Consider the following 26,492-nt stretch of genomic DNA (forward strand, 5'->3'; position numbering starts at 1 on the left):
TGCATTTCATTGCACTGTTCCCATTTAAGGGTATTCTACCCAATTTAAGTTCAAATATTATGGAGAATACCAAGCTCCCCAAAATATTGACATATCCTAGAGGTTCTGAAATTATACAAAATAAAATTGATTAAGGGGTGAGCACAGTGAGGACATGTTTCCTTATTTAACATTACGTTTGCTATTTACAGTCTACCAAAGTTTAGGATATGCAAAAATTCTCAGGCCCCTCAAATTAAAATATTTTTTGGGAGTCCTTTAAGCAGGTTGAGCCTGAATTTAAATATATTTTCAGGGATTAATAAAAAAAGGTTATTTTTTATTACAGCCAATTCAGTCTGCTTGTAAAACTGTAACTAGTTGTACACCACCTTCAAAAATCTCATATTATTAATATATTTGTTCATTTAATTTCATTTTCTGTTTAATGGGAGATTTATTAAGACGTTAGCATAAAATCAGATTATGGTATCAGCTTCATTGTCCAGCTTTTCAGCATCAAGGCTAATTCTTACATAACATAGAATACCAAAGAGAGGAAATGAAGTTAAATGAAAATGTAGCATATACGAAAAAAATAAAAGTCCTATCAGTTGACTTACTTTCCTGACTGTGAAACAAAGCTTCTAGAGGTTAACTTGGAGGAACTAAACTTCAGGGATTATTTTAACAGCATTTAATAGCCTGAGCAGTGAACAGACAGCTATGCGATACATTCACATTCTCCCCTCATTTCTCCTGTGGCACCCCCATGGTTTCTGGGGACATCAGCACTAAGGAGGGCCCAGGACCGTTCTCTCACGGGGCATTACCCCTTCCGTGACCACCCGCTTAGCCATGTCTTCGTCACCTTAAAGCGTCTCTGCACCAGCCCCCCCATCTTCTACAGGTTTGTTCTTAATTTCCATGTGGCTCCATAGCAGCTCTTTCTCCAATATCCACTTAAAGAAAATGCTTTACTTTTTTATTTTCCTTTTTAATAACTGTTCTCTACACTGTTTGATGTCCTCTGGGAAGCCCTTGTTTTCTTATGTCAATGCCCATTTACTTCCAGGGCCACACTTGGTTTTTCCCAATATTGTTCAGGCCCTGCCACACTACTGATGTAGAATTACAGACTTGTAATTTTCTGGGTGACATTTAAATGAATGGAGAAATTACATTCCATTTGATGTTTTCCAGTTGCATTGTGCATGGGGTTTCATTTGTCAGCTCTGAGATCATCCCATCTCCCCCCATGCTCAACAGGCTTTACGCAGACAGCATTGAAATCCCTACCTCTTTATTCCCCTTTTATTGTAGCAGAGGAAAAATCCTGAGAGTTGCCTTTGTATATCCATGGTCTGACTCAAACTCATATATAGGCTCTCTCATTTTACCCCTATTTCCTTTTTGTGAAATTATACACGTCTGGACTTCTCATTTCTCCATCCACCATTCCCTATAGGCTTATTGCTTTATTCCTGTTACTTTTTTAGGGTTAATTATTCATTGGTCATATCTGGATCTTCTTTATCTACTATTCTTCCCTTCTCTTCAGGAAACTGTCTGATTCTACTATCAACAACCTCAAAATAAAGAGATTCCAGGTCTCTTGCACAATCAAGCCCCTTACATGTCAATCCAGTTGATATTACCAGCTGCTTTCCTTAATTTATTGAACTTTTGTCTTTTGGAACCAACATATACAATTGCAGACCTCCATTCTGTAAGCCAAATCAACTGGGGACTATACAATTATTGTCTACAATATTGGTTTTATTTATTTGTTGGTTGGGGTGTTTTTGTTGTCGGATGAGAGCACTGTGACAAACCAAAACCAAGTCTAACGCAGCTTCACCTGTTGATCCAGGGACTCCTTGGTGCCAAGCTGCCCTCAACCCAAGCAAGCCACCACGCACCAGCCGTACAAACTCACTAACCTCCGTTCAGTGGGACCGCACTCTCTTCGGCAGGGCCGGGTACCACGCGGACTCCCCTCTCTCCGGCACTCCGGTTGCTGGCTCCCCTGGCAGCGACCTGCTCAGCTTTTAAAGCCATCTGCTGAACTCTTCCCCCACCCCAGATGCAGCTGAGATCAAAGGTTGAGATGAGAGGCTGTATCCTCAGATGCAAGACCTTTCTGTAACTTGCAACACCCTCTGCCACCCGACCCCTCAACTCACATCCAAAGGCAACCGCATCCCACATTAACCAACCTTTCATGAACAGGGGTGGCCCTTCGTCCCCCAGGGACAGATTCAGGACAAACTCCCCATTTACAGTGCTCAGGGTGCTGGCCTCTCTCCGATCTCTGTGGATGTTAATAAATTATTTGTCAGATATCCCTTTCCCGTCCTCCCTCTCTTCCCTGTACATATTAACTTAAGTCTTTCTTCACCACACGTTTCTGCAATTCTCCTCCGGGGGAATTTGCATACGGAGAGCCCCTGCCTTTGCCCACCCTGCTATAGCAATTTTAACCTTCCGGCTGAAATCCTCTTGCATGACCTCCGGGTCACCTAACATCCCGCATCAGACTTATTTTGATCTCTCCAGAACAAATGAAGGAATTCACAGGCCACGGCAACATTTATCAAGGGGTAAATCTCACCTGGGAGTGAGGGGAGGGGGTGCGGAAAGTTCCTGAATTTCTTGCCAGTAACCGAGCGATTGACTTGGATTAGTGAGCGAGCAATGCCCACAACGCGAGGCCGTGCTTTGCGCAGGTTTATATAACCCAATTTCAGTAGGAATGTTTCCACAAGACTTATGTTGCAAATCCCGATTTGGGGGATTTAAAACATTCCCCTGCCGTGTTTATAATCCAGACACTGCAACATACTACTTAAGTACAAGAAAAAACAGGAAAAAACGCTGACCGTAGGTGGGCCAGCGTAATGTTCTCATCCAATCTAAGTAGAAAACTCAGCAGAAAGGTAAACAGAGACAAAGAGAAAAGTGATTCATCCAAATTACATTGCAAGTCAGCACCTACTGTAGCCCATATTTCCTGCCTTGTAGCCGCATGCAGTCAGCCATCCATGCTATTTTGTACTGCCCCAGCAAAAATATTGTCCTTGCAAGGACAAAACAAGTGCTTAAAACCATGCACTAGCTCCCAGTTTATGTTAATAATAAAGGCTGCCACCAGTGCTATCACAGACAGCTCAGACGTTCTTCTCACTGTATGCACAACACACACCTCCCTTTTAAAAGGATTTTCCACCAGCCAGCAGTAACAGCATGCTAAAAAGCCTCCAGTGGTCAAAAGACAGTAAGATAAATTCTTGAGAGAAATTCAACAATGGCTATTGAATATGAAGATGCCACCTCTGGCATTGCAGATGATTGCAAATTGCTGGAGACTGGGGAACGTTGACAGCTAGCGCCATTCTTGTCTCCCCAGGTATCCACCATTACTTCACTGTCAGGAAGATAATACCAATTGGACATACCTTGGTCTGATCAATCTTATGGTCCAGCTCTTTCTACTTCACTGGTCAAGGCTTCTAGCAGTTATTCTTTCTAAAAATGTTTTACAACCAGAAATATAACAAGCATATCTGGTGCTTTTCTGCCTTCTAAAAGGAATAAATCTTTCAATGCCGTTACAGATGCTATGAGAATTCATTACAGATTGTTCGAGATGCATGTGGTCCTCTGTACTCTGTCCCATGGGAGGTCATCAGAAGCTGCCTATTGAAGAGGCTGCAATCACACCAGACCTAGAGTTCACGGGAGTCGTTTCTTTCAACACTACACCTTTAGGAATAATGTTATTGTAAAAATTTAATGGCATTGCAAAAGGTGAAATTCCTTTAGACTTTTAGAATTAAGCAGCTTCTACACTGTCCATCTTTTTCTTCCAAAAATGTGCTTTCTCCTTTGCTTCCAGACACTTGATAGTTCCCTTGGCTCTGAGCCATTTTAGACTTCATTAAATTGTATTGTACTTCCTCCCACCTCTGTGTTAATAGCAATTGCCTAAATTATAAAGGTTTTCTGCTGATAGTTATTGGGCTGTGACCATTTGTATGCACTTCAGAGGCAATAACAATTAAAACTATTGAGCCTGCTTTTCAAAATCACTTTAGAAAACCTTGGTCACCTCCATTGGTGGTTGAGATGGACAAGAGCAGAAGAAATTCTCCTTTACTATTTCATTGGCCTATGAAAAACTGAAATTTGAATGACTAATAAGATGGCTCTTTCTTAAGACTTGCTCTCTATATACCACATTTTACATCAAAACTAGTATATCTTTTATTTCTTTCATTGAAATAAAAGCAAAAAGCAAATTTGCAGAGTAAATACAATTTAAGTGCTTCACTTCATTTGTTGGCTGCGGGAGAAGATTAATTTGATGTTCACCAAATATTCCTGCCCCTGAACTTATTTGTCAGAATGTTTGAAGAAATGTGTTACTGAAGGAAGATGAACAGAATCGAACTGGAAGGTAATAAAGTAATTCAAAATTTATCTGCAAATGTTTTTCTGCAGCTGATGTATCACATACCATCTTGACTTCAAATTAATTAATGAAATTTAAAATTGAGTTTATAGATAATAAAAAAGCCTATATATGTATCATAAAAAAAAGAATCAAATGTTGGCACAAACCAAGCATACAGTTCATACTCCTTACATTTGGACTGGACATTGCCAGTTTTCTGTGAAAGTAAGAGCTGCAGAACAGAGGTCACGTGCAGGTCTAAAGACACAGAAATACAGAGAGCATTCCTTTAAATGGATTTATTTGGTACTATTTTGGTTGATGTTTTACAGGTATGTTATCATTGCTTGTACTCAGTGACACTTAAAGATCTAAATAAGCACATACTGTCTTTTAACAGGTCAGACTCCACACTTTAAAGACAGGAACAAGGCTATCAGAGCACACAGCCTCCTCTCCCATTAACCTGTTGCAGCTGTGGAACCAGCCTATGTCCCGGTCCACAGTCATAGGGAGCAGTAGCACACAGAAGCAGCACCAAGGAGAAACCTGTGGCCCATTTTTATAGAATTGCATTCAGCAATGGTCTTTCCACGCTGGAAAGGCCTCACCATCACTCAGGTATTATAAAGAGTAGGAAATCACGCTTTATCTGTCTCCCTTTTGTTCCTCCTCAGGTAGATCTACACCTTTTTCATTCAAACCTTATGACATGCAGGAAGCTGCCCAACTCTTCAAAAACAGTCACACCTAGCCAAATGTTCTCCAGGTGGTTATTTTTAGCATTTTTTTTCCATGAGGAACACAGTATTTAGGGTTTTGTACCTGTCCTCAATCAGTGTCACTCTCTGCTACCACACACACCTCAACTTCTGAGATAGTGTCTGGTTTAAATTACATTTTGCAGAGGGACAAAGCTGTCAAAGATGAAAAAAGTCTGCATAGGTTTTCTGTGCAATTAGGTGGCTACAAAGGAAAGAGATCCCAATGCTACCTCCCATGAGCGAAAGCTGGTGCACACAACCTTTGTTACGATTCAGAAAATCCACTATGGAGAGATATGTCAGAAATTAGTTTTGCTGCTCCTGAAATAACTTGTTAAACCATAGCTTGATCACATAAACTTAGCTAAAGCTAATAAATACCTGCCTCTTACAGTGGACATTTGCATTATTGCTTGTGTGAAGTACAGAAACACATAAATTAGCAGTGAGGCATATGGGACCTTTACTAGATGTTAAGAAATGGGAGAGGTTCAAGCTTTGTTGATTTAACTCTTTCTCCTTCGAAAGGCAGAGAAGAAAGTACATGTTGCAAAGAGATAAGGAGAAAGCAATGCCTGGGTGGTTATTTCTCCATCTAGTGACTGCACACAAGTGCCCAACTGTGAGATATTGCCCTGCATGCAGCATACATAAGTGTACTTCATAGCTTTGGGGCTATGAAGAACTAGAGCATGGATTCATGGAACTGGACTGCCATGGAACAAACCTGGTGGATTATTTCATTTAAGTAATGCTACTTTGTTTTGGTGTGTTCCATTCCTCCAGCAAATGCTTCCAAAATATCACGCCGTGCTTCCCAGAGGATGTCTGAAAGGAAAAACAACACGACCAGAAAAGAATTCCACCCCACTCCTCCCCGCCCAGGACAGAAACAGTCTTTTAAGTGCCTATCTATTTCTCTCTTCAAAAGATACATCAGAATTTACTTTGGTGTCCAAGGAAGGAAAATCCTCTTTGATGCTTAGAGGGTATAATTATTTGCAAAACTGTTGCAAAACTGCTCCTTTAACTGTTAGCTCTCCTCATACTTGGTGTTAACTTGACCATGCAAAAGTTCTCTCATCCATTGCTGTGCATTATTTTACATTGTAATGCATGCCAAGCGTTAAGAGGATTTCACAAGAGCTACTAGGAAGTTTGGGGCACTGGGGGCCCATTCATTTATCTATTTTTTGCCACGACAGCAAGGAAGAAATTAGATAATCAAAGAAGACGGTCAAACCACTCCTGTCCCAGTTTTGGCTCCTGTCCCTCTCCTTGGCCATTACAAACCAGATATGCCTTCCAGATATGACTTTGATGACTCAGCTGAAAGTTTGCAGACATCTCCATAAACATCATCTTTAAACCAGATAACAGCTACTACTTAACCCATAAGTACACTGACATCTTTTTGGAGGAGCCATGACCACTGCAGCAAAGCACAACCATTCAGATGTATCTGAAGAGTGAGGTGCTCACTGAGGCTCCTGCTACAACTGCTCAGTTCAGTTTCTTTTCAACTCCGGTTAAAAAAAAAACAAAACACTTAAGGAGAAAATTCCAGTTAGCTTCTGAAGCTTTAGTTTTGTCCAAACTGTGGACCCTGAATTTGATTTGTCCCCAGGAAGCCGATGCAATTTAGTTATCTTTTTCTGGCAGTGTCTTGTTTTGCCCTCATATAACTTTTTCCCTTGGGGATCACAGAAGGAGGTCTCTCTTTTTTGTTCTTGTCAGCTTCAGCCCTTTCTTGATTTCTTTAAGTCCCAACAGTTTATTACATACTAGTACTGAATGTAATACTGCAGCAAAACCATAACATGGCACTAGAGGATCTTCCCTTGTAAGTTTTTTAGAGTTTTGGACAGAGCAAAGGTGCTCTGAAACATCAGAGACAGCAGGCAGGGAGACTCAGGGTCAGATGCTTTTATCATTCAAGGATTTGGTAACTACAACTGTAAACTCCATTCTGGGGGTGGACAATTTGGACTCTCAGTCACTATTTTATTAGCAAACTCCAGAGACAGCATGAAAGGACCAAATCTAGCTAGACTTGTCTGCCCAACAGCAGCCACTAATATTGCATGGACCCAGCTGAGTCCTCGGACAGGGAAGCAAGTAGAGAACACGTATAGTTTAGCGTCTGTTGTTGATTTATTCAGCCCACTAAAATCAGTTAAACAGCAAGCCTACCTCCTCTGTGCTGGCTTCATCACTTTTTCCGCTATGTCTTCAAGGGGATGTGTCCCTGGTTTCTAACAGAGCAATTGCAGATCTGGACAGGAATGCAAAAAGGCATACAGTGCCTTTGCTCTGCTGGCTAATTTCTCTGGAGAAGTCTTCCCAGCAATGGAAGGCTGCAAACAGAAAAGGTAATCAGGATACCAGTGATTATACAAAGAGGCTGGGACCCTTGGGCGCTATAACAGGAGAGCGGCAGGCTGCTATTCAGTCTGACTGGAGCATACCATTCTGAACCGGTGACTGGTCATGTGGCTCTGGCAGCACAAGATCGGGTACCCAAGGTTGGGATCATCATGCAGAAGTCTCCAGAAAGGCAGGTACCACTCCACATAGCTCGCGAGCAGTCTGCCCCATCAGCCTGCTGCACAGACAGCCGCGGCAGCCAACCCCGTCTGACTTACTGATCAGACGTGGCAGAGTTCATCTGAACACACACAACCAACACCACTAGCCTGGACACCTGAATTGCGCCTGCTGTGACCAAACTGCCAGGTGAACAGTCTTCAAATCACACCCTGACAGGTTTACAGGCTGGGGTGAAGGGCTGAAGGAGGCTGGAAATAATGCCCATGAGAACCTCACAATAGAAGTGCCTTCCCAAACAAGAGAACTTCATGTTATTTTCCTAGGCTGTGATGACATAGCATCGCTGATAAAGTCACTAGACAGTCTCTGAAAGGGAACAAAGGTTCTCACATAAAAAGTATAATTTACAAGCAGACGTGCTAAGCACTACCACTAGATCAGAAGCCACATACAACGCTCAAGTTTTGCTTAAACACCTGGGGGAGAGGAGGCCTCTCATTCTCAGCTCTGCAAGACTCCTTTGCAACCAACATCGCTGTGCTCTCTCCATCCTTTTCACCACCTGGGAAGCAACTTTCCTAAGTTTCAGGGTTTTCCAATACACCGTATCATCAGACCAGAAAGCCCTACTTGACATTCCTGCTGGGATGTCAGCTCCAGTCAAAGGTGGCAAGGAAGGGAAGGGGCAAGATGATGGCCCTGTGTAAAAGTAAATGAGAAGTTAGATCTGAACAGCCACGAGGACTGAGACAAAAAAGCAGAACAAAGCATCTTCCACCTCAAGCAACAGCATAGTGCTGCCTTAAAAAACACATGTGCCACTACACACAGCTGAGACACACAAGTGCAGAAATAGAACTGAACAAGCATCAAAAAGTTATCAGGTTAATTTTCAGACATTTGCTCTACTAAAATGCAAGAGATTTATCACAAAACCAGCTGAACTCCACTGTATTTCAACAATAGGTTTATTTTAAGAAACATAACATGACATTAAGTAAAAATGCAAAATTGTGCAATTATGGCAAAATGTTTAAAAATCCACACATTTGCCCTCATAGGACTACAGTACTTCTTACTAACATACCTGAGCACTGAATGTTGGATGCCATTTCTAAACAGCCTTACGAACAGGGAGCTCTTCGATTTCCTGAAGAACATACACACACTGCATGTCTGGTGCACCAAAACTGCTTTTAGTTATTCTAAATTTTACTGATGGAATCAAGTGGAAATTACAAAATGTTTGCTTCTAAAGTAACTAATAATTTTGGAAAAAGAGATTTACACTCACATAAGTCCTTACAATGCTAGAAATTAATTTAATAAAAGGAAATAAATGAATGCAGAAAAGATACCAAATGGGGAAAACGTACAGATTACTGTTTAAATATTACCAGTACCTTTGGTGCAATTTTTTTTTTTGTGCTGTGCAAGTTTACTTAAGCCTGACTCTAAAGCAAAACTTTATCAGAATCTGACTTTCAGCAAAACATAGAAGCATTTAAGAATTGGCAAAATTTCACAGCTACATTACTGTCTCAACAAACTCCTCATGCAAAAGATTTAGTATATTTTACTCCCACGGCAAGTTCCAGGATTTAGCTTTTAAACACATTACAGACTTGGATCACACCCTCAGTTTGATGGTTAAACAGAATGGAGATCTTCGTACTTTAGTGCAGGTAAACAAAATTAACAAACCTACTGCAGAATTAACCACAGCATATTGTACTTCTATACATCACAAGACCAGTCAATTGCTAACTCAATTCTATTTCATAGTTTCAAGTAACATATTGAAATTTGTTCTACGAAATAAATATAGGAGATTGTCAAAAAGCAGCAAGAAGTCTTGTAAATAGTCAACCAAGCTAAAAAAACCAAAAAAACAAAAAACAAAAAACAAGAAAAGTTACATAACACTTTGCAAGAAAAATGGTTTTGTACACAAATGCAACACTGTTAGGGAGGGTGCTTCAGAAAGCTTGCAGCTAGAGGCCTACAACAGCGCAAAGAGAGCTAGCCAAGGACTAAGGATAATTTAAAAAAATGAAATTAGTTGTACTTAAAAAAAAAACCCACTCTTATTCTTGGCTATGGATATATATAAAACAGTATCCTGAAGAAAACTAAACAAAGAAACCACACACCTCAACACTACTGGAAAATGCAGTCTTAGCAAGAATTGTCAACTTCACTTCAGGAAAAAAAAAATTCAGGCGCTCGCATTTGAAAGAAGCTGTTTGGTGAATCTCTGGAAGATGAGGTATGTAATGCAAAGAGGCATTTTTTTTTTTCTTTTCATTTCACAGTTTTTTTGTTTGATTTTGCCTTTTAAACATTTTGTGCAAGAATTAAGAAACAGAACCAGGCAAGTATTTTCATGTATTAGAAAGATTCCATTTGGGAACAGTAAGACCACATAGTAAACGAACATTATCCAAATGCTCAGCCATGCCAGGGGGATAAACAATGAGCTAAATATTTGGCTTACTGAAATATCAGCTGTTAAGCCAGATAATGGTAAGCACTTGCAGCCAGTGATGGCCCCTGCCATTTCAAGCTAACTGGTTTGCTTAGGTCAGTTTGAGAAAATAGGGAAGAGTAAGATAACATACTCGCAGCTCTGCAAAAATCAGAGCTGTAACAAATTAAACCTGGCCAATTATAGCTGATACAAGTTTTAGGATTAATCTTTTCCCTTTTAAATCCAGTTTTCACTACTGAAGTAGAGGCTGAACTTTGAACTTATTTACTTCTTAAAAATAAGCTGAATGTTAAATATGTAGAGAAAAGTGTTGCAATATATTAGTTCCCTATTTTATATTTGCATCTAAGATTATTTAAGCCATGGACACTTATTATCAATTTTTCTTTTAATACGATGGATAATGAAGACAGCTCAGTAGTGCAAATTTTCACATTATAGATCAGAATGAAATAGAAAGTATTTGAGGGCTTCATTGCAGGGAGAAAAGAAAAATAACTTGTAAAGTTAAGCCACACTTTTTCAAATTACTGGAGCACATGCCAACTCTGCACATAGCACTGTACTTTAGTGGAGACAGAATGAACACTCCACACAAAAAGAAAATAAAAAATCAATATTAAGGCCATATCCTGTCACCATTCTGTGCAAGAATACCACTGCAGTAAAAATGTTATGTTAAAAAAAAGACAATATCATGACAGGACAGGCCCTGAAGACAGACACACACTCAGTGAAAAATAACAGGCTGTCTTAAACAGTAGCATAAGGCTAGCCCATTTCAGACAAACAAGTATTAAAAATGTACTAGCACCATCAACTTTTGGGTTAAAGCCCTTTATGGGATGAAAAAAAAAAAGGTTTTGAGCAGTGTTTAAAAAAAAAAAATGTTTTTACAGCACTACATCTAAGTGGCAGAAATTAGGTGTTGGGATTTCCCCCCCCCCCCATCATTAAGCTCAATTTTAACAAAAATCCACAGACAGGAAGTGGTACAATAATCTGAACAGGCATCCATCCGGGGCAAAGGTACTCCATGTTCCAATTCTGACTTGAGCTTTTCTCCCAAACTGTAGTGCACAAACAACATCACAAACATCTTAGCAGACTTCAAAAACAGTACAAAAAGATCATTATGAATCAGGATCTACCACTCCTCTATGTACTTTCAATCTAAAATAAAAAAAAAGAAAAACCACAAAACTTAGTGATATTGCCTCAAATTTTACCCGTATTTAAAAAAAAGAAAAAACCCAAAAAGTCACTTCAAAACATCTTAGACATCCTCAGCTATTAATGCTAGATTTTCTTTCACTGTAGTGCATAGTTATCCTGGCTCTTCCACTTAATTTGCTCTTACCACAAAAACACCCCTCTAGTATGACATGATTAAGTGTTTACCAGAAAAAAAAATGCTGATAATTGCACTTTGTAACCTCCTTCTCATTCCCAGGAAAATATCAGTAAATATGAAACTGAACCAGTAATTCCCTCCCCAGACTGCAACCTTTAAAGAGCACCCATCCCCATATACAAAAACTGTCTGTTTCAGCTTACAATAAATACTGACAGAATTTCTTTGTTTTCTTTTAAGACATGTTTTCTCTAGCATCAGATTACCACTGAAATCACTAAGGCCCATTACTGGAAAAAAAAAATTAAATAACTTTCTGAAGACACTGCGGATACAATTTAGCAACAACACATTCAAAATGCCGGCCTAAATCCCAGAGCCTATCTGGAGTCTCGTATACTTTTTGCCACTGGTCAGTAACCTCATCATACTGGTAGAGTGAATTCTTCCTGCTGGTTCTGAAAACATGTTCTTCAACAGTGACTTGAGTGGCTCTGACAAAGAGATGGAGTTTATTTTTGAGGAGTACGAGTTTTATATATGGATTAATGGACTGATCACATGGAAAGTCTTTTTTTCGAGTCCACTTATTTTGTTCAATGTCATAGGCCTCTACGGTAAACATACGTTGATGGTTTCCACAGGTTCCAGCTATGTAGTAGATGGAGTCATTGTATACAGTTGCCAAGCCTTGGATTCTAGGCACAGTCATTGGGGTCAAAAATCCCCAGTAATCCTTCTGAGGATCATAGCAGAGAAAAAATTCCCCTGAAAAGAGAGAGGAAAAATAAAACATAACTCTTATAACTTTATTTCCAGAAGAACAATTCTGCAGCTACTAAACTTTCACGTATGTTCCTCCACAGACAGAAACAGTCTACCAGTTTTTAAAAGCCTTGATCCCATAACAAAAAACCTAGCACCATCGCCTGCTTTCTTCCAAGTGCATTACAAAAAATATTAATAGCATGAGTAAAAACCACTTTGAGGTTCTATTCCAGCTGAAGAGGGAATTCGAAGCGTATCAGAAATGCAATGTTTTACATATTTCCTAGCTATCCTTTACTACTTCCAAATCATGCTTAATAACTTGGGACAAAACCTTTCAAGATTCCAGTCTTGAAACGTCTAAAGTATTTGTTTCATTCTTTAACATCTTCACAACATGTCATCTACAGACTGTGGAGTCTCAGAATTCAGTGCTTGAAAGTTATTAAATCTGAACAAACAATTGTGTCTTGTACTACAGACAGATTTTGAAGCTACTTGTATCAGGTGGCTGGGTTACACATTTACGTTGATTTGCTTAAAAGGACACCAGGTGAATACTTGCATGAAGCTACTGATTCATCATTAGTTTTGCAATTAGATTATAAAACACCTCTTCTGTTGAGTGCACAGAGTAGCATCTACAGACTGTAGATAATGGAAGTTCAGATGACTGAAAATTATTACTCTGCAAACTTCATGAAAAGAACATGGATAAAGACCACTTTGTCTTTTGTAAAGCCTGGGGGAAGAAAGGCTTAACACTTGCCAAATATTAGCATAATTGAAATCATACACAATTTCACATGGCTATTTTAAGAATTTTAACCAAGCTGCCGTGTTAACCGAGCACCTCAAATATAACAAAGAATTCAGAAATAATATAGTAAAATGGGTGGAACATAGCTTAAGAGATTAAGTCTTACAGATAATACATTTTTTATTATTAATTTTTGTTCCACAGTGTAATCTCCTATGACTGATGCTTGCGTTCCGTTGGCATTTTAACACTCTCAATTCTTACTGACTACTTCAAACTTCGGAGCCTTCTCTAGAAAAACTATGGAAAGTTAACTTTTTTATACTACTTCAGTGCAACTCAATCAAGGTTTTATCTACCCCACTCAAATAGAAAAGTTGCCTATTTCCCATGACACAAATCTGGTTAGCACAGTGAAGTATTTAGCTTGTTTATTTATGCCACCATTGAGCTGTCATTTAAACCACTGAAGCACATAATTAGTGCAGCTAAAATTTGCAAACAAGATGCACTCTTATTCTACAAGTTATAATCATATCCACTTTTTTGCAGTTCTAAGAAACATTTAAAGGATGAACAAATATTCTACCAAGTTAAACATTCTTAAGCATTCCTTTTTAACCATCTGAAGAAGATGTCTGACCCCATAGAAGAGACAGATTGAGAGAACCTGCTAGTGTAACAGAATTATTTAAAGCCACAACCAAGAGTCAAACCTGATACAGAAACAATGAAAGAAGAAGAAAACTCTCTGCAAACCATGAGGAAGCCCACCAACCTTACTGAGTAGCTGGAATGCAAAGTCAAGAAATCAGGTTGCCTTCTTCCAGTAAATAACAATGACCTTACAGAATTCTCTACCTTGTTTCTCTCCTGGGGTCCAGCTTTGTATGGAGAGTGACCCAAAAAGGGAGCTTGTACAGATTTAAGACCCCAATTTCTGCAGGCATTTACAGAGATGGCCCTTGGCAAAACATAACCAAGACACCCCCTCCTCCTTCCTTTCCACTTGTCAAGACTCCTACTACAGCCTCATAGATCAGTTTCAGCACTTTTAAGTGCAGACAGCTATATGGCTCATGCATACATACAAATACATATTTCATATAAGATCTCCATAAATAAAGGGAAGAATAAATTATTTGATCCATTCCCATAATGATCCTTTTTATTCATTTAAGAATCAGTATCTAATACACCAGTAAGTCTGATCCTTTACCAGAAGAAAGGATGTAAAGGTAGTACTAGAATTACTCTCCAAAGAAACAAACTAGGAAGAGATAACCATCTTTCTTAGTTACCAGGACAATTTCAAAAAGCAGGGTAGGGCAGGAAACAAAGGCCTACAGATTTTTGTAAAAGTCACTAACAGTACAGACACCAGGAATTTTCACAGGTTTAGCTAAATAAAATGCAAAGTTCTTTTTCGTAGGACAGTATCTTTTCTTCAACATCAGTGCATTTCAGCCAAATAAAGAAGATTTAATAAATAATTTTCACAGTAAAATTTAATTCTACACTGTTCACTTAGAACACCACCAACACTGACATTTGTGCAAATAACTCAATACTACAACTTTGTGACACATTCCCAGGGTATGAGGACTCAAGCAGCAACCTCACTCGTCCTTGCCCACTGCTCTCTCTAGCTTTCCTCCCACCCCATTGTCCCAGGGCACTCTTTAGATGTCCAGGAAGCTTGGGTTTTCTAAGGTGCTTAGGAGAGTGCAGATGGACTGAACAACCCCCACTTCCAATAAAACACCATATAGTCAGTCAAACGACCTTACCCTGTAAAACATAGATGTTATCCTTATATTCCACAGCACTATGAAACTCCATTGCTACCGGCATTGGACAGACAGCTGTCCAACAGTTCTCTCGGCTGTCATAACACTCCACAGACTTGAGTGAGTTTCGCCCGTCTCCTTCATAAACACGACCACCTATTGCATACAGTTTACCACAGCAATGAACCAATTTGCAGCCTATTCTGGCTCGCAACAAAGGAGCTTTCGGAATCCACCTATTGCCAGAGTGATCATACATCCAAAAATCACTCTCTGCTCTGTGGTCAATGGAGACCTCGCTGCTGCTTGGTCTGTAACCACCCGCAATATAAATATCATTATCAGGAGACACAAGAATTCCAACCTCCCTCAAGTCATTTGGTGGCTTGCATAGTTTAAACACTCTCCCTGTGACCGAATCTAAACAAGGCACTGTTTGCTTCTTTCCTGAGTGTTTGTGGGCAGCATCAAAGCATATGATCATTTCAGATGCGGTCATTCCAAGCCGTTGTGTATAGCCATTGGCACTATGTTGTCCCTTTTGTACACAGCTTTTGGCCATAGCCTGTGCAAACATGGGAGGGATTTTCTCTAAAAATGTCTCTTCCAACAGAGGCATACGGATGCATTTGGCAAATATTTCTGGAAGGTGCACTTCTCTCTTACTTTGTTCATGCTCAAACCACCTTATAATGCTGTCATAAACATGTTCTTCTTTGTCTACATTTAAATCATCACTGTCGAGTATACTTATCAGTTGGTCTTTTCTCAACTGAAGAAATTCTTGCTCTTTGGTGACACTCAGAAACTTTTTACGAATGTAGTCTTGTGATCTGTCTTTGAGTTCCTGATGACCATAGTGATCAGCAAAGATAAACACCCCAATGGAGTTCTGTGGGTCCAAATGACTGATCATATATTTAGCACACTGGTCTTGTATGGAAGGGATCTGGAAGATACTAGCTGCAGTGAACAAAGCTTGAACGTTGGCCTCTGTCAGCATTACTCTGGAGGTATATGCATAGTTCAACACTAAATGCATTGACTCTGCTTCAACACCAACTATACGAACTTCTTTCTGGGTACTCTCTGTAAGGCCGCTAGTGAACATAGATCTACAAAAGAAAAATATTTAGCAGTTTATTTGTAATTACTTTCTAACTACAAGTATAAGAAATGAAATTATACTGTACAGCTAATCCCGATGTGTTTGCCCTTATATCAGAACAAATACATTTATCGCTGATGTTACGCTGTCCTGTTCGGGTGCCTAAATTTAAGATCAGTTCTAGACTTACCGAAACAAAAGTGGCAAGGTGGAATCTCTTGCTTAATTATCTCACTAACCCCATATTAAAATGCACTCAGTTTACAAGCAAAGCTCTTGACATATCCAAGTCTTTGCACTCAACTTTCGACATGTTATTTCATATGCATATTCTAGCGTGCTAGAATATAGAACTTTAAAAGTAACCAAGTAGTTTAACTACGCCGGTACTGTATCCAAGATACCCTCAATACTGGAAGCATTTTTGTTTGTTTATTCTTAAATCATGTCACATTTTCTCCAAGGAAACTCTCCTTTAATAAACAGACACTGATAATTCATTGACACTAGAAGAACAATAACCTTTACTTAGTAGGTGCACTATATTATGAATAGTTACATGGAATACTAGTATAAGTGTGATTTTTTTTCTGGTTTTCATTTAATGAAAGTAAGTTATAATTCTGCTTTTGATCACCACTAGAACAATGGACTATTGTACCTGAAATAAGGACTGATTGCAGCAAGAACATTCCTATGACAGGAGAATGTTTTCCCGTGATCCACTTCCACTACAATATCTGTCAGTTGTCCTTCATCATACATGGTTTTAAGCTGTTGAAGAATACTACAAGCATGGAAGGGGTCCATTCCACTGCTGACTGTGTTTGAAGAAGGAATTCCGTTCAGTGTTTGTGAAAACTTACTTGGTTCTACAAAGCAAAATTGAAACTGTTTAACAAAATCAAACAAAAAACAACCCCCCAAAAAACCCCACAGAACAAAAAAACCCCACACACGAACAAGAATTAGCACAAATTAAATTCCATAGTTCCTCACTGTCATCCTCCATCAACAGCAAATCGAAAATTTTCCAGGGTGAGTAAAGCTATAAAGATGCCTCAATTTTTTTCCCCTTTGCCCAATGTACATGTAAGTTACCATTAACCTATAAAATTATATCCATTAATATTACGAAGAAAATCATATAAGTAGTTTATATTTATCACATATCACTAGGGAGGAGGGAAATTAATTCAAGAATCACAATGCTTACTGACTCATAAAATAGGAAAAACAAAAGAATGCAGAGAATAAAATAAGCCCCCGACCTCCATCACCATTACGCAAGTCTATACGTACTTAACTTCACACTGAAACAGGAACTGGCCACTAACTTACATAAGTGATGGTTAATAGCGTAGACTCACGAAGAAACAGCCCTACAGTGAGTATGTTGGGCAAAAAACTTAAATTTACATAAATTTGTATATACTGTTGTGTGTTTTTCTTTACAAATAAAATACAATTACCATTTAAAATCACTCAGGTATGAAGGAGTTTGCATATCATTGTGAAAACATATGAAGTGGAGCATATACTTCTAAGTAACATGTGATACGCCTAATGAAGTAAATCCCAAAGTGAAAATTGAGCAATGTCTCAAGCACAAAAATCTGTTTCGTAATAGCAACTAAATTTTTACGCAACAACAACAAAGAAGAGCTCAAAAAAACATTAGGTGGTAAGAGCTGCAAATCAGGTAAAGCTGCTGACTGCAACAGAGAATGCTTCCAACAAATTTTGGGCAACACAAAGGGGCAAAGAGGATAGCAAACAACAATGTTGATGATGAATAGGAGATTTAAATTCTAACGCGTGCTTATATACAGCAGTTACAATTTCTCTTACTCAGAATTCAGACACAGCTTTGAGCACAGACACAATTAAATCAGTAGGGATCTGCTGTTGGGCACGCATTTCCCATAGTGAGCTTGGGGCCAAATATTGCCAGTGTCTTTTCAAAGTACTGTTAGCAAAAGTCTTCAAAACACTTCTTTTTTTTCCCAAATACAATAGCAAATACTTAAAGGTAAAATCTACAAGAGGAGAGTTCATCACAGTAGCTGAGCTCCAACATTCAAAACTAATCAATAATTAGGAAAGGGGAGAATTTGTACTTGTACTTGTTCAGAAACAATGTTAATCACTAGTGAGCAAATTCCAAGTAATTAATACTTTGCTAGATTGGTTCCAAAGCTTCCTCCCTAGCAAAGCTTCGATGTACAAAAAACCTTTGATACAGCTACCATTGCAGAAGAGTTTAATTTACTTTCTAACAGTGAAAAAGATGCAAAATAGTTCTTCTCTGACCCTACCAGTCACTCAGGCAATGAGCACATGCAATCAAGGCAGCTTCCAGTACTGGTGGACTCAGCCAGGACCAGATACCCATCCATGTATTCCAGTTTTTCTATTTAATCCTTGACACTATCCACATTACAGTTTTCACCCCGTAAAACCTTCACAGTCACTTTCATCAACTTCATTTTCTCTCTTATGCCCCAAGCATGTTTTTCCTCTATTAATACTGCTCTCACTTGCACTTCCAAATTTTAACTCCGTTCCTGCCAGACATCACCCCAAAATACTCTCCACATTAATCTCTCAGGCACCCCTCCCTTCTCCACTCCCTACATATCCCCCTTCATAGAAACCTCTTCATCATGGACAACCCCGCTCCTCCCTCTCGGCTCAGCTCCCCTCACACAGGCCACAGTGTGGGGGTATCCCTCAGAGGAAACCCTCCTTCCGCCCTAAAAAAGCACAGTGCCACTGCACACCTCCCCCCACCCGGTACTGATCTCTCCCCATATACAGGCCCTCACTCCGGCGTCCTCCTACCCCATCCCGCACAGGCACCTCCCAGGCACCCTCCTCTGCTAGCACCTTCCCCACCTGGAAGCGACACCCCACACTGCAGACCCCTCATCCATGCGCCCCTGCCCCACAGGCCCTCCTAGGGCCAACCCACCCCTCAGCCTTAGGGGCGCCAAACACCACTCCCTCATACGGTGCTCCCCAAGGACACCCCCCATAGATCACCCTCGCCGACACCCCTCCTCTACGTGCCCACCCCCCCCGAGACACCCCTCAACACATAGGCCCCAACAACCCTCAGCAGCAACCCCTCCGCGGGCGCCCCACGCCACAGGCCGCTCCCCTCCTTCAGCCCGTTCCCCTGCCCCGGTGGCCCGGCCGCACCGACCTCCTAACGCTGCCATTCTCGGGGCCCCGCTCCGGCAGCGGGAGAGGGGGGCGGCCCGAAAGGAAATGTCACCGACACTGCTTCCCCTGCGCCGCTTCCTCTCCGCGGCCCGTTTACTCCCGCGGAAGCCAACCCCGCACCTCGCACCTCGCAACCTAGGACACGCGGATTGGCTGCCGCCCCCGCTGCCTGCCGGGAAATGTAGTGCGGGGGGCCGGAGGCGCACCGCCCCAGGTGCGCGGAGCATGCTGGGAGTTGTAGTTCCGCCGGTGTGGGCTGCCTGGGAGTTGTAGTTTCCAGGAGGCGGCTTGGGGGAGGCGGGCTCTGCCCGTCGCGTAGCAACGAGGAGGCGGGCGCCTCAGGGAGGAGCGGCCATTTTGGGGCCCTCAGGCAACCCTGAGCACCTTGCCCCAGAGCGGTCTCCTCTCCAGGAGTACCCAGCAGAAATGGCTTCTCTGCGTAAACAAACACCCTCCCCTCCCCCGCAATTCTTGCTTTATCAGGCCTTGTGCTGTGTCCTATCCTCGCTGACCTTCAGGCAAACCCTGCTGAAGGGGATCGGTGGTGTCACCCAGAAGCTATCTGCCCAGCAGACCAGGGAGAGCAGACAGCATGGCCATTGCTGGAAAAACGGCAGGAAAAGGGACAAAGAAAATGCCTGCAGCTATCCTAATGCTGTAAGGACATGGTCAGGGGCAGGCAGTGTCTGGATGCAAGAGCCAGGTTTGTGCAAGGCTGAATTGACCTTTAAGGAAAAATGTATTATCAGCTGCTTAGTCTGAAAGCTCATCACACTGGGAGTCTTTCTTATTTTTCCTGTGTTTGTACCCTTCAGCACACTGTGACCAGCCAGATCAGCTGTACCAACCCTACACAGAGAGCAGCTGAATGACTCCAGCAGACAAGCAACCATTTTGTTGCCAATGACCTTTAATACCACAAAGCACATTTCTCTCTCCATCCCCCAGATGAAGTGGCTGATAGTCACCGGCTTTTCCAGTTTTCTGCAGCAACTAGTGACGGGTTTCATTCTTGGTAACTGAGTCATTATCAAATGTTTGCCGTGGAAGAGTTCTTTTTGTGGGTTCTTTTTTTCTTCTTCTTTGTGAAACATAATTGATGAAAGAAGAATTAACAAATAATGGAAGCATTCCGAAGTCCAGTATATTTTTCTGGTTTTAATCAAAATAGATTTAATACAACTTTGCAGCTTTTAGCTGGGAAGCTTTGTTGAGAAAATATGCAAACAAAATCAATTTAAATAATATTTTAAAAATACATTTCCCTTTAGCTGTCAGAAATAATGTAGCATGGGTACATTACCGATGCTCTAAACCAGATGAATTTAAAGGCAAGAATAGTACCACTCAGTGTCCTGTGACTGCTGTTTATGTGGTTTTGCTTTCACTTGCAAGGCATAGCTTTTCCCTAGTTTAGCAATTATCAGTGGTGTCCAGGCTGCTGTCGATAATAATGCTACACAACACAGGAATGATAGAGACTCTGGTGAAGGAGGTGTAAAAGAAAATAGAACTTCAGGTCTGCAAATCGATTCTGCAGTTTTCCAATTTCCCCATTCAGCAATGGCACAGCCTGTGAAATTGTTCCTAGAAATACAAAACGAAGGGAAGGCGAATACCTCCACTCTTAGCTTTTAGCAAATGACATTGCCTGATACAGTTCATTTCCTTTGGGGTGGACTGGGCTGGATTAGCACTCAAAATGCAGAAGTGAAATGGAGAATGTTTTTAAATACAGATACCACTCTGAACCAGTACTTTGTAGCACAAGTTTTCCTGAAATAGCATATCTTTGTAAGGTGTTTGGTGAAGCAAATAAATTGCCATATAAACACATTTAAATATTCTTTAAGAGGCATTGATATTGGCACTTTCTCTTAATCTGAAGTGTTTCTCAACTTTAATATGCCATCACCCACTTCCCCTCTCTGGAATCGTTCATTAGAACTTCCTACCACTCAGAAAATCTAGCAGAATGTAGCACTCCCATGGAAATCCAGGGACCTGGCATTTTCACACAGCTCTGCATATTTGCTGGATCTCTCAGGTGCAAAGTGAGATGCATGTTGCCTGTGCAAGTTGCTCTGGAACCTGTGACAGTCACCTAGCATGTTAAAGCTAGGCATTATAAATGGCATTTGCATTACACACACAAGTATTAGAACCAGTTGTCTCAGAAATTACAAGATGCTTAGTGAGTTCTAGCTCCCTTTCCTTCTGCCACATCCTTTTCTTCTGCCATCGTTTTGCCTGAGAAGCGAAACAGGCCCAGTATTTGAGCGTAGAAGTCAAAAAATGGGGTTCTTGACTTGGTGCTTACACTAGTTTACTGCATGCTGTTGATCAAATAATTTGATTTCATGGATTTTGCCTTCCCAGGAGACAACGAGGAGCTGTGAAGCCCTTAGAGATATATTGATGTAAATTCCTTTATCAATATTATAATAATTTTTGGTAGCATGGTTTTTGTTTGGGGTTTTTTGGGGGGGTTTGTTTTTTTTAATTCTTCTGGCCAACAGTGCACCAAAACTGATGATACCATTTTAAGATTTTGCAAGAATCCAAAGTGTCCTAATTATTGAGGGACTGGAATGCTTTCACTTATGCTTTAATTGCACATCTAATTTATCATTCCTGAAGATACAGCTTGAAAACATACAGCTGAAAACACTTGATAGAGAAAGCATTTTTTCCCATTTGATATTCCAAAGGTTCAAAAATAAAGATGAAATAACAGCAAATGAGAAGGAGCACAGAGCCCACATCATCTGTCTTTAAGTGATTAGCAAGATTGCCCCCCTTATGAACTCAGAACTGGCACTGCTTGTTCTGGGATTCTTGCCTTCACAATAAAGAATGTCTTTGTCATGAGCCCAAGCAAGGAAAGAGGGAAAGTGTTTCAGGAGAAAATGAAAAATATACACACTTTTTCAGATATTTGAGAACTTAGAAAATACCAGGAAAAACGGTTTGAACAAACAACAAAGCTATTGAAAAATGTTTCCCTTCTTCATTACACCTACAGAACAAGTTAATTAGAAAACTGTGGCTTCTCTACCTTCGATACAGGGACCAAGAGAACAGCATATCTTTGGCAAATTGTTGGTTTGTGTCTTCTGGTAGGAAACTGCCCCAACCATCCCCAGTGCTTCTGCTGCACAAGAGATGCTGCACAGGGCACATTTGGAGGATCCAGCTCTTGCTACACAGTATTGGACAAGACTTTCCATGTTTTCTTCTCCTGGCAAAATTAAAATAAATGTGACTGGACCAAAATTTAAAGAAGAATATGAATAGGGATTTGTTCAAGCAGCTTTGAAAGGGAACAATTTTTAATCCACATGAATATTTCTGTTCTCATTTTGTGTTTAGTTTAAAATTGCAGGAAAAGATCACTGCAACCTCTTTTCCTTTTTTTCTTGGACATTCCCTGTATGATATTTTTTCACTAAAAAGTGGAGGGCATCATGAAAGGAAGGGCCAACCTACCCACACACATGCCATGCGGTCCAAACAAAGGAAAGCAAGGGTTGCAGGAGCTTGACAAGACTTTAGTTTTTCACAGCAACAATGCGAATGGTCACTTTTTTCATTAATCTCTTGAGTTAAAAAAACCCCACTAATTTCCAGCAAAATTGTTTAACTATAAAATTTAAATACTAGTAAAAAATTTTAATATTACTTGCTATCTCCCAAATGTTTCAGTTACTAATATTTACAATTCTTCAGTTATTCATACTGTGAATCTGTGAGAAGTCATACAGCTGATACAACTGCACTCTGAAAACCCCTCGTATTTTAATTGGAAAAATCTTGATATGCACTGTGGAGCAATCTAACCTTGAAAAACAATCTTTTACCAGTTTATCTTTAATGCATAAAACACTGCTCATTTTCTGCAATTCTGTCACCAAGGGGCACATTAATTTAGTTGCACAATAATTTAATACATCAATACATTGATTGAAGCAGAGAGGTTTTTGTTTAGTGGTTCCAAGAAATCACACATTTCTTGCAGGATCTTTGAAAAGACAGTTCTTGCTGCCGTTTAAGTGAGGGGGATTGGGGATCATTAGGGGAAGTTGCCCTTCAAAGCCCATCGATCCTGCCATGCTGAGCACAGTGGGCATTACATCGGAATAGAGGGAAGGCAGGCAGGGGGCAATTAATGGGGCAGATATTGGAGTGCCTTTTCTGATTACCCCATACTGTACAGTGGATTTGGCCTTGCTGCGACAGGCTGGTAGAAACAAGAACCCTGATGCGATATGGCTCTGCTAATGTCAAGAAGTGCCACTTCCCAGCAGCAGGAGCAACTTTATTGAAACCATCTGTTGTTTTGGAAGACACATGTGTGCACACACACACTTTCTCCTCCCCCCAAAGTGTTTAACCTTTCTCTTAAGGCTGACTGAAAGCGCACAGCTAATCCCTCCTTAATCTCAGAATGACAGGCTCTACTGTTTTCAGCAAGTCCCAGCAGCTACCGAAAATCTGGGTGACTGGCATTGTTTAGGTGATGTGACAGTGATGTATTCTGGAGCAGTCACTTTAGAACAAAATACCCATTCATCTACTGTCAATGTAAAGTTTCGCAAGAGCGATCTGCAATTACTAGGAGCCTGACAGAGAAGGCTTGGGTACCTGCGTGGATATGAGAAATCTGTACTCTGCTGGATCTGCAGAGGGGACAGGGGACAGAAAGAGGAGATTATGAGTTTGGTCCCAATGAAACCTCATTTTTCAGCAAATACAACCCAACAGCAATCTCAAGGGAAATGGCCCTGTTTGGGTTACAGCAGACTCAGAATATGAGACTGTTCCGATTTCTTAAGTCTCTAATCATATTTTTATGATGATCCCTCCTTAACATGCCAGGACCCTCAAGCTTCTTGTGGCTGTGTTAGAGGTGTGCATCAGAGCCCCGGTTGCCAACAGAAAATGTGGCACTACCAGAGCATTCACTGAGACTTAATTAACTCTGTCCTCTTTGCAGGTAAAGTATTTGTTGGTATTTCACACACATCCGTGCAGGTTTAATTTCTTATTCCTAAAAGGCACGTTTAAAGCACCACTTAAAAAAAAAAAATAGCTGTCGTCCCAGCTATTTGGAACAAACACTGCATATCAAACCTGGAGTCTCTGAAATCCCTCTTGCCAGCAAACATGACCCGTATCCCCCAGGCTTCTTGATCACTGTAAACCAAACCAGACAGAAAAGGGAAATATGCCCCTTCCAGAGCAGGAAGAAGTATATTTCTGACCTTGTCTCCAGAAGCAGATTTCAGCAAGTAGTTTAATCTCATCTCCAAACCCTTCTGGCTACCTCCTCTCTACTCCCATAGGGCCCAGGTCAAACAGACCCTTGCAAGAGTGGAAGAGGTAACAGAAAAGAATAATGACTTCTTGATGCCCCTTCTTGCCTCCATCCATTTTTTGCTTCTACCTACATGTGTGTGCATGTTATTAAAACTCTGCAGCTTGCATGGAAAATCCCATAGAGACCTCCAAAGAAATAGGTCACTGATGGCCTGGCCAGCTCCAGCAATTAAGAGCTGGGACTTTAATGCACTAACGTGGATGTAAACTAGTCAGAATGCAATTCAACGGCAGGAAAGGTGCAAACACTTCCCAAAGACCACAGATGGCTAAAGAAAGGGGAAAGCAAAAAATAAAGTGCCTCTTCTGCCTGGAACAAGCTGAGAAGGTTAGGAGCAAACTAGTTTTCCTTCTTTACTGGGGGAGTTGGTATAGCTGCAGCCACATTTGTTTCTTTTTAGGGAGAATACATTAAACCTGAATCACTCAACACCATCCTATATCCCTGGGCCATTCTGAAGTCATCACTCAAAGCTGCTGTGTTTTCTAGTTCTTTCTCTCTTCAGTAACTTTTGTGTTTTAAAGAACTTGAATATGGAAAAGACAATCCCTGGAGCTGCGGCAGGAAGGAAAGTATCTCTCCCCTTCATACTTTAAGCCTGAAGAACACTGGAAACTTAATATACTGGAGTTATTTTCATAACTCAGAAGGCCTGTTGCTTAAAAAAACCCGTGTCTCGCACATCTTCTTCTAGTGGCTAATTTTGAGTCAATACTATCTGACAAATAAGATGGGGCAGTGTGGTGTCACAGACCTATTCACTGAATGCAAAAAGATAGCAATCATAAACAATTGTAACATCTTTGGAAGGGTAATGGATAACATGAAAATTTTTATAAGTACCCCCATATTTACTTTTTTGTATAGAGGAAAGCCCAATGTGTCAGCTTTCATAAAGAACTAAGTTTAATACTTGGTATTAGGTTTTGTAAGTAGTGGGCTGTGATACAGAGGTCTCATTACCTGTCCTTATTGACTTGACCTGCCTAAATTCAATTGCATCATTTATATTCTATGGCTTCAATTTGGAGTATTTGACTGCTTATGAAAACTTCAGTTTACATATTTCTGGGTACTGGCAATTTTTATTTTCTGTTTGTGGCTTTAGATCCTTTTCTCATTGTGGTCAATAGCTTTATTATTAAATGGAGGAACACTGAGCTGAGGTCCAGGGAGAATGCCTAGTCTGTTATTGACTGTAAGAGTGTATTTAATGGTTATGAATTAAGAAGAATGAAAGCTTATTTCCTCTAAAATCTCTGTGCAACAAAATAAATCAGGTAACTCGAAGTCAGACAATGGGTGGATTCCTAGAAATTATTTGCAAATACTGCGTTAGAATATACAAAAAGGAAGATGACTCATTCTGGAATCTAAAGCAGCAAGATAGACAACAGGGTTTTTCCCGTTTGACCCCCACCCTCCCCCAAAAAAGGTCATACGGGTTTTGCTCACTAATTCTTTTGCCAAGTAAGACTATGTTTAACTACAGGCACTCAGCTTTAATCTGGCCCAAGGTGATACAAGCAACAGTAAAGCTGCAATGATGCCAGCTGCAATACAGACCAGCCACACAATTTAGGCTCCCAAAACTTCAATGATTAAGCTGCTTTCAGGTCCCTGGGATAGTCAAATTGTAGTTGGCTGGGCTGTCCCTGCACATCCTGCCATTGCACCTCTGAACCCTTCCAAACTGAATTTTTAGTGTCTTCATTTCACCTCTAAAAGTCTGTCTTGATGATACATGGGAAATAATTGCCAGTTTAAAAGGCTGGTTTGAGAATGGCCTTTTTGAAAATCCTGACACGTGGTACAGCTTTAAAGCCTGGAACTGTGTTCCTTATACAAGAGGCCTTGAACTCTC

The 26,492-nt window shown here is 40.6% G+C and overlaps 1 protein-coding gene across 1 annotated transcript; it reads right to left on the reverse strand.

Moving 5' to 3' along the window:
- Nucleotides 1-9,126: 9,126 nt before the first annotated feature.
- Nucleotides 9,127-19,604, reverse strand: KBTBD8 (kelch repeat and BTB domain containing 8; the record flags this gene model as incomplete). Its single annotated transcript, XM_082004444.1, is given in 5 exon segments — nt 9,127-12,362; nt 14,913-16,027; nt 16,682-16,892; nt 19,301-19,586; nt 19,590-19,604. Coding segments are annotated over 5 exon segments (2,091 nt in total). The 3' UTR covers nt 9,127-11,898.
- Between the last annotated feature and the right edge of the window lie 6,888 nt (nt 19,605-26,492).

The sequence above is a fragment of the Phaethon aethereus genome (assembly GCF_964289735.1).
Source record: "Phaethon aethereus genome assembly, chromosome: 11".
Lineage (NCBI taxonomy): Eukaryota > Metazoa > Chordata > Aves > Phaethontiformes > Phaethontidae > Phaethon > Phaethon aethereus.